Here is a 12,795-nt window from a genome sequence, read left to right on the forward strand (position 1 = left end):
CATTTGAGGTGGATGGGAAAATCTTCCCTGCTGTGTCAATTGTATTCTGAAAGGGGGACGTTGCATGTGATTTGCGGTGCAGATCACATGCGATCTTGCGGAGCGCACTAATGTGAACCGGTACTTATGGAACGGACAGGTTTATTTTGAGTACTGTTAGTAAAGCAATTGCTACGTTTCGTAGACTATTGTTTGTTTGGTTTACTTATATTTGCTGAGCATAGATGTGGTTTGTTGTGAAATGTTTACATCATCACTGGCTGTTACCTGTTGCCCAGATACTGATTAAATGATAATTTAACAAAAATTATCTTAGGAAGTGTACATGTTGTGATAAGGGTGTCATAGCTGGACGTTGTCTCACTGAAATGTACAAATATCATCTACTACCTTCTGTACAACATAATCTTACAAAGCCTGATCCTTGCCCATACGTTACATTTGTTTTGTAAATCGCAGACGAAGCCCCCTGACTGCCCCCAATTAAAAAAAAAAGAAATCTTAAACACCCCAGCCACCTGGCAGCCAAACATTGTTACATAATTGGTTATAAACCCAGGCCTCTGGGATTCCAGACCTTTGTCATACCCTCCATAGTCTTATGCTCCTTGACAGACTAGACACACAACAGCACAAAAGAGACTATGTTTTTTTTTGTTTTGTTTTTTTAATCCATACTTACCTAGGTGAGCCCCCCCCCCCCCTCCCCGGAACCTCGAACACTGAGAACCGAGTGATCGAACACTGCTGATTACTTGTTTCTCACAGCTCCATGACCAGAGAGCTGGTGACTGTCAATCGGCAGCTCTCTGCTCTGCCCCTCCTCGCTCACTGGAGCGCAGATCTGTGGAGCTTTGGCTGTACTTCTCCTTTTTAAGGTTTTTCAAAACATGGACCCCATTTATGATCCATTATTACCCAAACCCCACCTCCTATTGACTTGAGTGTTCATTTTCAAGAACACTGGTTCCACTTAGGCCAACTAACAGGTACCCTCAATCCTCTGGAACTTAAAGCTGAACTCCAGCTTCTGCTACACTTTACATAGTTCGTTTGTGCCAGCTTGGCCAAAATGAACCATGTCCCTCACTAACATGAGGCCGCCGGATGTGCTGTATAAACTGTATGTGGCTGAGGCTACATACAGCATGCGGCACTGTGTTCATCCAATCTAGGAAAGCAATGTATTCTAGCAATAAATACAAATCTTCAGCTGGCTGAGTCAGAGGTTGTGACATCATCAGCCTGCCTCTCTGACTCAGCAAATCTCAGAGAAAGCTTTGTAGTCATTGCTAGAATACATGGCTTTCTCTGATTGGCTGAGCGATGATCAGATGGATACTAGTCTGTTCCGGTATGTTCCGTAACACAGAAGTACAGTATGCTGTATGTAGCCTCTGCCACGTACAGTTTATACTGCACATCCAGCGACCTCACATGGTAGTGAGGGACATAGTTTGTTTGGGATTTAGCCGGCTTTATCTCTCTCAGCTGAGCTAGAGCAAGCTGTCTGTCACTCAGCTGGGTGAATCCTGACAATATTCTTCCAGAGCCTGAAGTTGGCTGATCCTGTGTCACAGGAGAGCAAGAGTAAGTGCACTTATATGACCCACAAGAGAAGTATGGCCAAAAAAAGCTTTGGTGACCCAGGCCATCATGTGACCGTACACCGTAATGCACTAGTTTGTGGCCCAAATGACGGCTACAGCGCGGATCTCCTTTTCCGGGACTACGTCTATTGACGTCGTCCCGTGCACGAGGGGCGCGCACGGCGCGCTCTGTGATCGGCGAGTCCATGAGACTCGCCTGATCACCGATCCGTGCAAGGGGTCGATCCCGACCCCTTATCACGTGATCAGCTGTCAGCCAATGACAGCTGATCATGTGATATAACGGAGCCGGTAATCGGCTATTATTCCTCCTCGCGCTGTCAGCGCGAGGAGAAAAAAAAAAAGCCGATCACCAGCGGCCGTGATCGGGACATCAGTCCCGATCACGGCCAGCCCTGCCAGTGCCCACCTGTCCCCTGCCAGTGCCCACCTGTCCCCTGCCAGTGCCCACCTGCCCCCTGCAGTGCCCACCTGCCCCCTGCAGTGCCACATGTATTAAGTCAGTGCCACCCAGCAGTGCCCACAATCTGCCTCAAAGGTGCCGCCTATCAGTGCCGCCTATCAGTGCCGCCTATCAGTGCCGCCTATCAGTGCCGCCTATCAGTGCCGCCTATCAGTGCCGCCTATCAGTGCCGCCTATCAGTGCCGCCTATCAGTGCCGCCTATCAGTGCCGCCTATCAGTGCCGCCTATCAGTGCCGCCTATCAGTCCCATCTATCAGTGCCCATCTGTGCCCACCAGTGCAGCCCATCTGTGCCCACCAGTGCAGCCCATCTGTGCCCACCAGTGCAGCCCATCTGTGCCGCCTAATCAGCGCACTTCAATGAAGGAGAAAAATTACCTGTTTGCAAAATTTTATAACAAACTATTAACCACTTGCTTACTGGGCACTTAAACCCCCCTCAGTCCCAGAACAATTTTCAGCTTTCAGCGCTGATGCACTTTGAGTGACAATTACACGGTCATACAACACTGTACCCAAATGAAATTTTTATAATTTTTTTCCCACAAATAGAGCTTTCTTTTGGTGGTATTTAGTTACAGCTCAGAGTTTTATTTTTTGCTAAACAAACAAAAAAAGATGCAAAAAAAAAAAAAAATCATGTTTTAATAGTTTGTTATAAAATTTTGCAAACGGGTCATTTTTCTCCTTCATTGAAGTGCGCTGATTAGGCGGCACTGATGGGCTGCATTGGTGGGCACTGATGGGCTGCATTGGTGGGCACTGATGGGCTGCATTGGTGGGCACTGATGGGCTGCATTGGTGGGCACTGATGGGCTGCATTGGTGGGCACTGATGGGCTGCATTGGTGGGCACTGATGGGCTGCATTGGTGGGCACTGATGGGCTGCATTGGTGGGCACTGATGGGCTGCATTGGTGGGCACTGATGGGCTGCATTGGTGGGCACTGATGGGCTGCATTGGTGGGCACTGATGGGCACAGATAAGGCGGCACTAATAGGCACAGATAAGGCGGCACCGATGGGCACAGATAAGGTGGCACTGATGGGCAAAGATGGGCACAGATAAGATGGCACGGATGGGTGGCACGGATAAGTGGCACGGATGGGTGGCACGGAATGGGCACTGATAGGTACCACAGATAGATGGGACTGATGGGCACTGATAGGTGGCTCTGATGGGCGGCACTGCTGGGCACTGATGGGCGGCACTGCTGGGCACTGATGGGCGGCACTGGGGTGCAGCACCTTTGAGGCAGATTTTGGGTGGCACTGCTGGGTGGCACTGTGGGCACTGCTGGGTGGCACTGTGGGCATTGCTGGGTGGCACTGTGGGCACTGTGGGCACTGCTGGGTGGCACTGACAGGGGGGCACTTACTTTATTTCAGGATGGCACTGCGGGTGGCAGGGGGCAGGTGTCCGCTTGAATTGCTGGCCGTGATCGGAACTGATGTCCCGAACACGGCCGCCGGCGATCGGCTTTTTTTTTCTCTCCTCGCGCTGTCAGCGCGAGGAGGAATAATAGCCGATTACCGGCTCCGTTCTATCACATGATCAGCTGTCATTGGCTGACAGCTGATCACGTGATAAGGGGTCGGGATCGACCCCTTACACGGATCGGTGATCAGGCGAGTCTCACGGACTCGCCGATCACAGAGCGCGCCGCGCGCGCCTCTCAGGGGGCGCGCAGGCCGCTCGTAACCGGGACTACGTCAATAGACGTAGTCCCGGAAATGTAGGTCCGCACTAATGCCGTCATTTGGCAATAGCGCGGATCTGAAGTGGTTAAACATGATTTTTTTCTTTTTTTGTTTGTTTAGCAAAAAATAAAACTCCGAGCTGTAACTAAATAGCACCAAAAGAAAGCTCTATTTGTGGGGAAAAAAATGATAAAAATTTAATTTGGGTACAGTGTTGTATGCCCGCGCAATTGTCATTCAAAGTGCATCAGCACTGAAAGCTGAAAATTGGTCTGGGACTGAGGGGGGTTTAAGTGCCCAGTAAGCAAGTGGTTAAATATCCTGCTCCCCTGATATTTTTGACCCAGTGACGTAACCCCCCCCCCCTTTGCTCCCTCACTCTTAAAGAGGAAGTAAACCCTGATGAGTTTACTTCCTCTTTCATTCCCTGCAAAGGTAAAGCATAGTAGTCCATTATGTGTCACTTACCTGACACAGGAGCCAGCGAAGTCACCGCTGTCCCATGTAGTCCAAAGCATCCATCTTCTCGGTGGGGTCTCACAACTACGCCGCTGTCATTCGGCAAAGCCGCGATGACGTCACTCCCACGCATGCGCACGGGAGCCGAGACGCGCGGCATCTTCGTCATCGACGATGCTACGCTCAGTGCGACCGGAACGCCGCTGTGCCCGTCATCGGGCAAATATCTCCTAAACCGTATAGGTTTGGGAGATATTTCTTGGACCTACAGGTAAGCCTTAATCTAGGCTTACCTGTAGGTCAAAGTGGTTTGTAAGGGTTTACAACCACTTTAAATGCAATCCTCTTCTGATGGTTTTTGCAATGACCAATTGTTATATACAGTAGACGTTTTGTTTTGCACACGGTCTTATTCATAATATCCACTAGCCTGCCTTTGTTCTATAGTGGTTATACATGGAAAAATTTAACTTTCTGAACTGTCCACAGATTGCACATTTTTCCAGTTCTAATGTGTGTGTTACTATCTTTCTAAATACACAACACGCTGTATATAGCCGATATCCTTCAATAAAAAAGTTAAAGTGGAACTCTGGCTTTTCACTTAACTAGCCTTCAAGCTATCCGCCCCCCCCCCCAAACATGGCACATGTGCTAGTTAACCTGTGTAAGAAAAATGTGAAGTGCTTCTTGTGAGGCCACATGATCTCCCCTGTCAGCCAGCAGCAGCTGCAGGGGAAATTGGAGAGCACACAGACAATGACTACTATAACATGGAGCAGTGATGTCACACCTATAGGCTTCATCTGATATTGGCACTCCTTCCTCTATTCTGAAGCTGCACTGGCTTACATAGTGAAGTAGGATTATGTGACCGGACCGGAACAGCCTGAAAATAGGCAGGCATGTATACCTTTCTCACACAGGTTAGTGAGAAAATGTCATTGTGCTGTTTTCCCAAAGCCTGCTCGGCTGGCTTAGTCTTCCAATTGTGCTGACATCCATAGACCTAAAGATTATCTTCTATAGAGCTGAAATCTGCTGGATTGGTTGGCTGCCATTTTATGGCTAGAAGTACCTTTTGGAGGAAATGGTGGCTGCAAATCGAAGATGTCAAGTCCCCTTTTATTCCTTGATCCATAAAACATGATGTAACACCACAGGATGGTAGCAAGTATGGGTAGACGTGTTTCCCACAGTGCTTATTCATTAATGAATGATGACTGTTAATAAGCACCTTGTCACTGTGTGAAACACGTCTACCTGTACCTGCACCAGCTACCATCCTGTGGTGTTGCATCATGTTTTATGGATCAAGAAATAAGGGACTTTGTCATCTTTGGTGTGTAGCCACTATTTCTTTCTCCCGTATGCTTTGTGTGGCAGGCGAGCCAGGTTTTGTACCCGTAGGAGGCGTCCCTTCCCCAGCTCACCAGGAGCGGAGTTTCTTTTTCCTATTAAAAGTAGCTTTGCTTTGTAAAAGTAGTCCTGTGGGCAGAGCTAGAAATCAGCTTTTCATTTTAGTGGAAATGCTTGCCACATTGCTGCAATCATGTCACCAAGTTCCTTATGTTGAAATGGTCAGCTGTTCTTACTGATTTCAAAGAAATTGAGCGTGCCGATTTTATAACAAAAAAATGTCAACACTCTCAATCACGAAAATACTTTTATAAAAAAAAAAAACTGCTGTAAACTACTTTAGTAGTGAATATCCTGCACTCTCACGCCTCAGATCAGCCCCAATTCCTGCATCTTCACACCTCGGATCACTGTACTACCCGACACGTCTGCCCCACCGCCGTATCCCTGTGCTCTTCTCTCTCACTACTGAATCACCTTCTCATCCGTCCTAACACTGAACCCATCTGCCCTACCAATGTAACCCGCTTTCTCATTTGTCCCACCAATACACCTCCTTTCACATCTGCCCCACTGCTCTACCCCCCGCTTTTCTGTCCGTCCCAACACTCAACCCCCTTATCTCTTCCATCAGTGGTGACTGGTACTCACTGGGGGGGGGGGGGGGGGCACTAACAAACCGAAACATAAAAAAAAAAAAAAAAACCCCAATTGCAGCCACTGTGCCTCCGTGGGAGGTCCGGACCGGCACAGTGGCACTTACCTTGCTGTGTGGTGTCCTCCCCTGCTGTGTGGGCACTGGCAGCAGTGATGGCAGGAGTCTGCTCCTCATAATTCCGGTTTTCTCTCTCAGGCACAATGGGAGAGAGAAAACGGGAAATGACATCTAACTCTGTCAATTAAACCGCTACTGGGCGCTTCGGAAAGCGACACGAGGCAGGACAAAAGCCCGCAAACGAAGCGCCATAGATGTGGTGCTTCCCATAGTGCACTGTGTCTGACACCCAAACACAGTGCACGTAAGGAACTTTTTTTCTAATTAATTTTTTTGTTTTTTTACTACCTGGAAAGGGGGGGGGTGGGCACACTACTGTCTTCAATCATGATCGTACCTCCATGCTCATCTGCTCCACCCTCTTCTCATCTATGGCATGCAGAGATGAGACATCTACCTGTCCTGGCACACTTATCCTGTTGATCCAATTCTCGCATCAAGCCCAGGTGATGTATAGGCTTGTATGTATTCTATACATACAAGCATATGGAATGAATGTGCAATGATGAGCTCAGGTCAGGGGCATTTTCTAAAAGCCGTGGGCCTGTGTGCAATATCATAAGTTGGGCCCCCGGCCCCCGTATATGTATGTGTATATGTATATGTGTATATGTATGTATATATATATATATATATATATATATATATATATATATATATATATATATATATATATATATATATATATATATATATATATATATATATATATATAATCTTTTTTTTTTTTTTTTTTTCCATTGCACTAAACACTGGCTGTGGCTTAAAGGGACACAGAGGACAGAGGGGCTCAGTAGTAAGTGACTCAAAGGTTCAGGAATAATTTCAACAAAGTTCCCAGAAGCTCAACAGTAATTACACAAACGGTCACTTGATTGTGGTTTTCTTTATCGGTCAGAAATCCCTTCTTTCTGCAATTGGTAGTGACATCCAAGTGAGTCATCTTCCTCCAGATGGTGGGTGGGGCTAGCAGGATTGTGATTGGCTTTAGCAGTGGCCAATGACTGTTCTTCTCCTGGAAACAGTGACAGCCCCCCTCAAGCAGAACTGCACCTGGTCTCTTCTCCATCACAAAAGCTGACAATCGCAACTACAGCAAAGTTAGAGAACCAAACAATGTTTCCCATTTATTAAGATGTGTAGGTGCGGTGTGGGGAATTCTGAAATTGGAATGCATTAATGTCTCACTGACACTTCCCTGCGCTGCTTTGCTGATGGGGAGGGAGTCGAGTGACGGCAAAAGAGGCTTTGAGTGTCGGGGGTTACCTACACCTGCTTTAGAGTTCTGAAAACATTTTGTTGGTCTGCTGGATTGCAATATCAGGTTGTTGGTCAGTACACGGTTCTGCCCACTGTGTCCTGCTCTGTAATTTCTTCATACTAAGGTTATTCAGAAAGTCAGGAGATGAACAGGCTGCAGAAACCTGTAACGATTAGATTTCAGTTTACTGTGGCCACATTTCAGAAATGGTGTGGTTGGGATACTATTAAACATTAGGAATTGGTCCTCTGTGGAACTGGAAGGTTTTCTTTTCCTAGTGGATGTGTACTTTCATAAATAAGTGTGGTATTAATAAAGACCTGAAAGAACTACTGCTTCATCAAATTCTATAAATCATGCATTCCTTTGTACACATTTCTGTTGTAGAAACTTTTAAAAGCATCTGACCTATAATGTAATCCTAACTTATGAGATGAACTGTTTGAACAGAACTAATATGTATGTTGTTCTTCTCTTGCAGCTTTCCAAGACCAACTTTTCCAACAACAATGACTTCCGAGCTCTTCTGCAGTCCCTTTATGAGACATTCAAGGAGTTTAAGATGCATGAGCAGATTGAGAACGAGTGCATCATTGGCCTGCTGCAGCAACGTAGCCGGACCGTGTACAATGTACACTCTGACAACAAGCTGTCTGAAATGCTCGTTATGTTTGAGAGGGGTCTGAAAAACATTAAGGTAAACTATGCGTTAGGAATGCTTGCGGTCACCGTTACCTAGGATGGATTGAACAGCTGATTAAAATACACACCTGCTGGCGCTTAACGGCTCAATAAAGAAAAAAAATACATTTGTGCAGAGGTGTGTTTTAGCCTAGGTTCACGTTAATAATAATAATAATTGGACATGAGTCTGTAGTGTTAATACATGGGTTTCATGGGGATATTTACTCCTTGATAAACCCAACGTGTTTAATACTCTAAATGTGCAAATTCGTTTTTTGTTACACAAAAATTACAGTATATATAGTTATAAATATATACAGCGGGTAAAAAAAATATTGAACACTTCACCATTTTTCTTGGTAAATATATTTCTAAAAGTGCTATTGACTTGAAATGTTCTCCACATGCCGGTAACAGCCCATGCAATTCATACATACAAAGAAACCAAAACAGATGTGTTCAGAAATTAAGTTATGTGTAATAAAATGGAATGACACATGGAAAAAAAGTATTGCACATTACCAACAAGTCCTTTGTTGGTAATGACAGCTTCAAGAGGTTTACCGTATGGAGAAACTAGTCGAAAGCATTACTCGGGTGTAATTTTGGCACATTCTTCCACGCAGTTTTCAAATTGGAATAGAATAACACAGGGAAAAAGTATTCAATACACGAAGAAAGGTAGTGCAATATATTTACCTAGAAAAATAGTGACGTGTTCAATACTTTTTACCCGCTTTTTTTTATTTATTTTTTTCCCAGGTGGCCCACTTAAAGATTTACTGGAATTCCAGCTTTCCTCACAGCTTGTGAGGCAAGTCTTCTACCAGCTTTGCACATAGATCCTGCAATTTGTCAATCATGTCTTTTTCCATGTCACTTTTCTATAAAGCCCAGCTATATGGGGAGTATTGGGTTTCTAGACCTCTCATGGACTGTGAAACCGCTTTTGAGATCAGGGTATTTCTTATTTAGCTTTACCCATGGTCTCTTGGTAGCGTCTCTAATATATTCCTCAGGTAGGACATAGATTACTCGATTTTCATTCTATTCCCCCCCCCCCCCCCCCATCAACACATTTGGTGTTAAAGCGGAGGTCCACCCTACGTCTTCCGACGTAGATTCTGCAGAAGGTACGCCCCTTTCTGCAGAATCTACGTCTCTTTCCGAAGGTCCCCCGCTGCCTGCTGGGAAACACATGGATCCCAGAGACAGCGGGGACCATCCTTATTGCGCAGCGCGACTCGCGCATGCGCAGTAGGAAACCGGGAAATGAAGCCGCAAGGCTCCATTTCCTGATCCCCCATACCCAAGATGGCGGCAGCGGGAGTGCTGGGCGGGTAAGTGTCATTATTTTAAAAGTCAGCAGCTGCAGTATTTGTAGCTGCTGGCTTTTTTTTAAAAAAAAAACAGCGGACTCCCGCTTTAATGAGGGGATGTCTCCCAAGGTACTTTTGTATTCTGCCAGTGGGGGGGCACAGAGCGCATTCTCGGCAGGCAGAATACAATGGTTACTGCTTGTGGCTATAGCAGCTGGCAGTCATCGTATGTAGATCCAATCAGCCTGCCTGCCCATTCATGGACTGAAATTCGGCTGGTCCCTACTGAATCGGCCAAATTTAGATTAATGTATGGCCAGTTATACTCAGCCTAGAAGTTTTAGGGGACAACCTTATTTAAGCACCGCTGCTGTTTGTCTACTTTTAAATCGATGTAGATGATGATCAGAGCCTACAATATTTTGTTACAACCTCACTCTTAACTGGTATTTCTCCAGAGCTTTATCCTGGATGTGTTTTATGTAGCTCCTTATGGCTCGTACACACGATCTGATTATCGGAAGAAAAATACCGCTTTCGAATTGATCGTACGATAATTGGATAGTTAATACAGAGCTTTCAAGAGCCGATCATGACAGTTCATCCGATATTATTCGATCGTACAAACACAAAAAAAAATTCTCGTACGATACCAGATTGTATGATTTTCGTTTAAGTACAGTTGTCATTCGAAAATACAATAGAAATACACATTACATCACTTCCAATATTTTTTTTTTTTTTTTTTTTTTCTGTCGTGCGAGAATTTTTGTCACTTCGGTAACCTCTCTGATTTCGATATGCGACTAGCATGCAAAAAAGGGACAGTCTGATGTCTGATTTTCGGATCATGTGTATGGGCCATTAGTGTTTTTAATGCTATTTAGGTGTTCTGTTAGGCTACAATCACACATCCTATCTGCAGATCGCTTTCTGCATTCGGAAATGGCTAAACACCTCTGTACAAATCTGACTGCTGCAACTCTGTGCAGGCATTGTTTACAACCACAATCTACTGACTCTTACTGGCAGCCACCCCTGGCCACTGCTGTTTAGCCACGTGAATGCTGCTTCAAATTGTAGGGCCTTCTAGAAATTAGGTGTATTTTGAGGTCACAACGTTTTATTGGCACATAGTGGAATCTGTTGATCTAAATGTGCATCTTAAAAAAGCAATTGGTTGCTCTACAGCGAATTTACAGGTTTAGCAGAAAATCTGCAGTTCAGAACTTTGGTATTTCTTCTTGCACATTATAGCTTATTTTGAACAGATCTGACATTCAGTCCCAATGCATACATTTTTATTCATTCCAAGATGTAAGGCCACAGAATGTGGGTGCATACAAGGGGGTGACTAATTTATGCATAGCATTTTAAATAAGGAATATATAGGAGGATCTAGCAGAATAAAGAATTTTAACTAGCTCAGTAGTGTTTGTCTTCTGAGCCAGCGCTAAACCCAGAATAAAAAGGCTGCATGTAATCAGAATTTAGAGCAGTTTGCAAGTTTTTCCGTGTCTAGTTTCCTCCTAAATCCTCTCCTTTTTTACTTCTTACTCTTAGGTTGCATTCACACCTCAGCGTTTTAAATCGCAGGCAGGTTTGCTCGATTCTGGACGCGGGTTTCAAAGCACCGAGGTGTGAATTACAAATCACAGAACATAGCTCCTGAACTTTTTTGGACAAGCTTCTTGTGATGCAGCATGACAATTGCAGCAGAACCGCACCATGATTTTAGGTACCATTCAAATGAATGGCATCTCAAATGTGTGTTGTGTGATTTCATTTACATATCAGTGCTTTGAAAGCGTGGGCAGAATCGCAGCAAATCTGACCAGGATTTAAAATGCTGAGGTGTGACTGCAGCCTTGCCTATCTCCTTTTTTAAAATGGTTTCATGTTTAGTATCGCACAAGTCCTGCAGTGAATATTATTGGAAAGCATTTATTGTAAGATTTGTGTTTTTTTCTTTTTTCTTTTTTGTACATCACGGGACACGGAGCCACAGTATTTACTGAATGGGTTATATAGGCACCTCTAGGTGATGGACACTGACACACCCTAGACAGAAAGTTTAGCTCCCTATATAACCCCTTCCCTTACGGGGAGTGCCTCAGATTTTTTCGCCAGTGTCTTAGGTGTTGGTCACAAGTAACGATGTGCTGTGCTGAGCTCCCCTGGAATATTCCTTGCTGGGACAAATTTAATGGTACCCGGGCCTCTTGTCCGAAGAAACAAGGTTTTCCCTGTAACACTTCTCTTTTTAGAGAGCTGGGCCCCGGGATCCAGTATTTGTTTGTTCAGCCATATTTCAGGCGGGTTGCCTTTTTACGGGCCTAGGGCTGTGGATCTCCCAATGAAAAAGGGGACCCCAGTCCCTGAAGGTTTTTTAACGGATCCCATCGTGAGTGGTGAAGATTGGGTCTGTTTTGGTTTACCACAGAAAAGCTTATTTATTTTGAGTGGGATCACCCAGATAAACATTTTTCCCTCCTAAAAAGTTTTCAACACTTTTTATCCTATGGAGGAAAAATTTACAAAGATGTGGGGTATACCAGCAATTGACGCTGCTATATCCTCTGTAAATAAGTTTGACTTGTCCTGTTGACAACGCTCAAATGCTTAGGGATCCAACCAAAAAAAAAATTGGAATTCCTGTTAAACATTTTTTCCTTGGCAGGTTCAGTAGCTCGACCTGCAGTGGCAGCAATTGGGGTATGTCAATCCTTGAGAGATCACTTGAAACAGGTGCTCAAGGTTTTCCCCGAATAGCAGGACCAGGTGTTAGCTGAGCTGCCAGGGGCTTTGTGTTTTGCAATTGAGGCATTCAGAGATTCTATCCTTCAGATCTCTCTTCTTACACTTGGATTGGTGCATATGCGTAGAATCTTATGATTGAGTTTGGGGATGATTTGGACAATTATATCCAAAATATCTCAAGTGGGAAAAGTACCCTTTTGGCAGTTAAAAGGAGTAAACATCCCTCATTTTAAACGTGCTCTTTCTCCAGTGCCAGGGGCATCAGCCTCCAGCCATTCGGGACAGCCTCCACTGGCAGGTTCAAGGGGTAGCACTCGGAGTCAGGAGGAAATCTACAAGACAGAATGCTAAAGCCTCTTTATGAAGGGGCGCCCCCCTGCTCGTTCGAGTTGGGGGAAGACTGCT

At 45.1% G+C, this 12,795-nt stretch overlaps 1 protein-coding gene across 1 annotated transcript in view; it reads left to right on the forward strand.

Annotated features, from left to right (window-relative positions):
* The window catches only part of FBXL5 (F-box and leucine rich repeat protein 5), an 82,700-nt gene that overhangs the window by 23,186 nt on the left and 46,719 nt on the right, over nucleotides 1-12,795 (forward strand). Inside the window, exon 2 of the mRNA XM_077477756.1 lies at nucleotides 8,109-8,324. Within this exon, the coding sequence (XP_077333882.1) occupies nucleotides 8,109-8,324 (216 nt within the window). The remainder of the gene's footprint in view (nucleotides 1-8,108; nucleotides 8,325-12,795) is intronic.

Source organism: Lithobates pipiens, unplaced genomic scaffold (assembly GCF_037356315.1).
Source record: "Lithobates pipiens isolate NorthernLeopardFrog02 unplaced genomic scaffold, aLitPip1_a1.2 Scaffold_13, whole genome shotgun sequence".
In the NCBI taxonomy this organism is placed as follows: domain Eukaryota; kingdom Metazoa; phylum Chordata; class Amphibia; order Anura; family Ranidae; genus Lithobates; species Lithobates pipiens.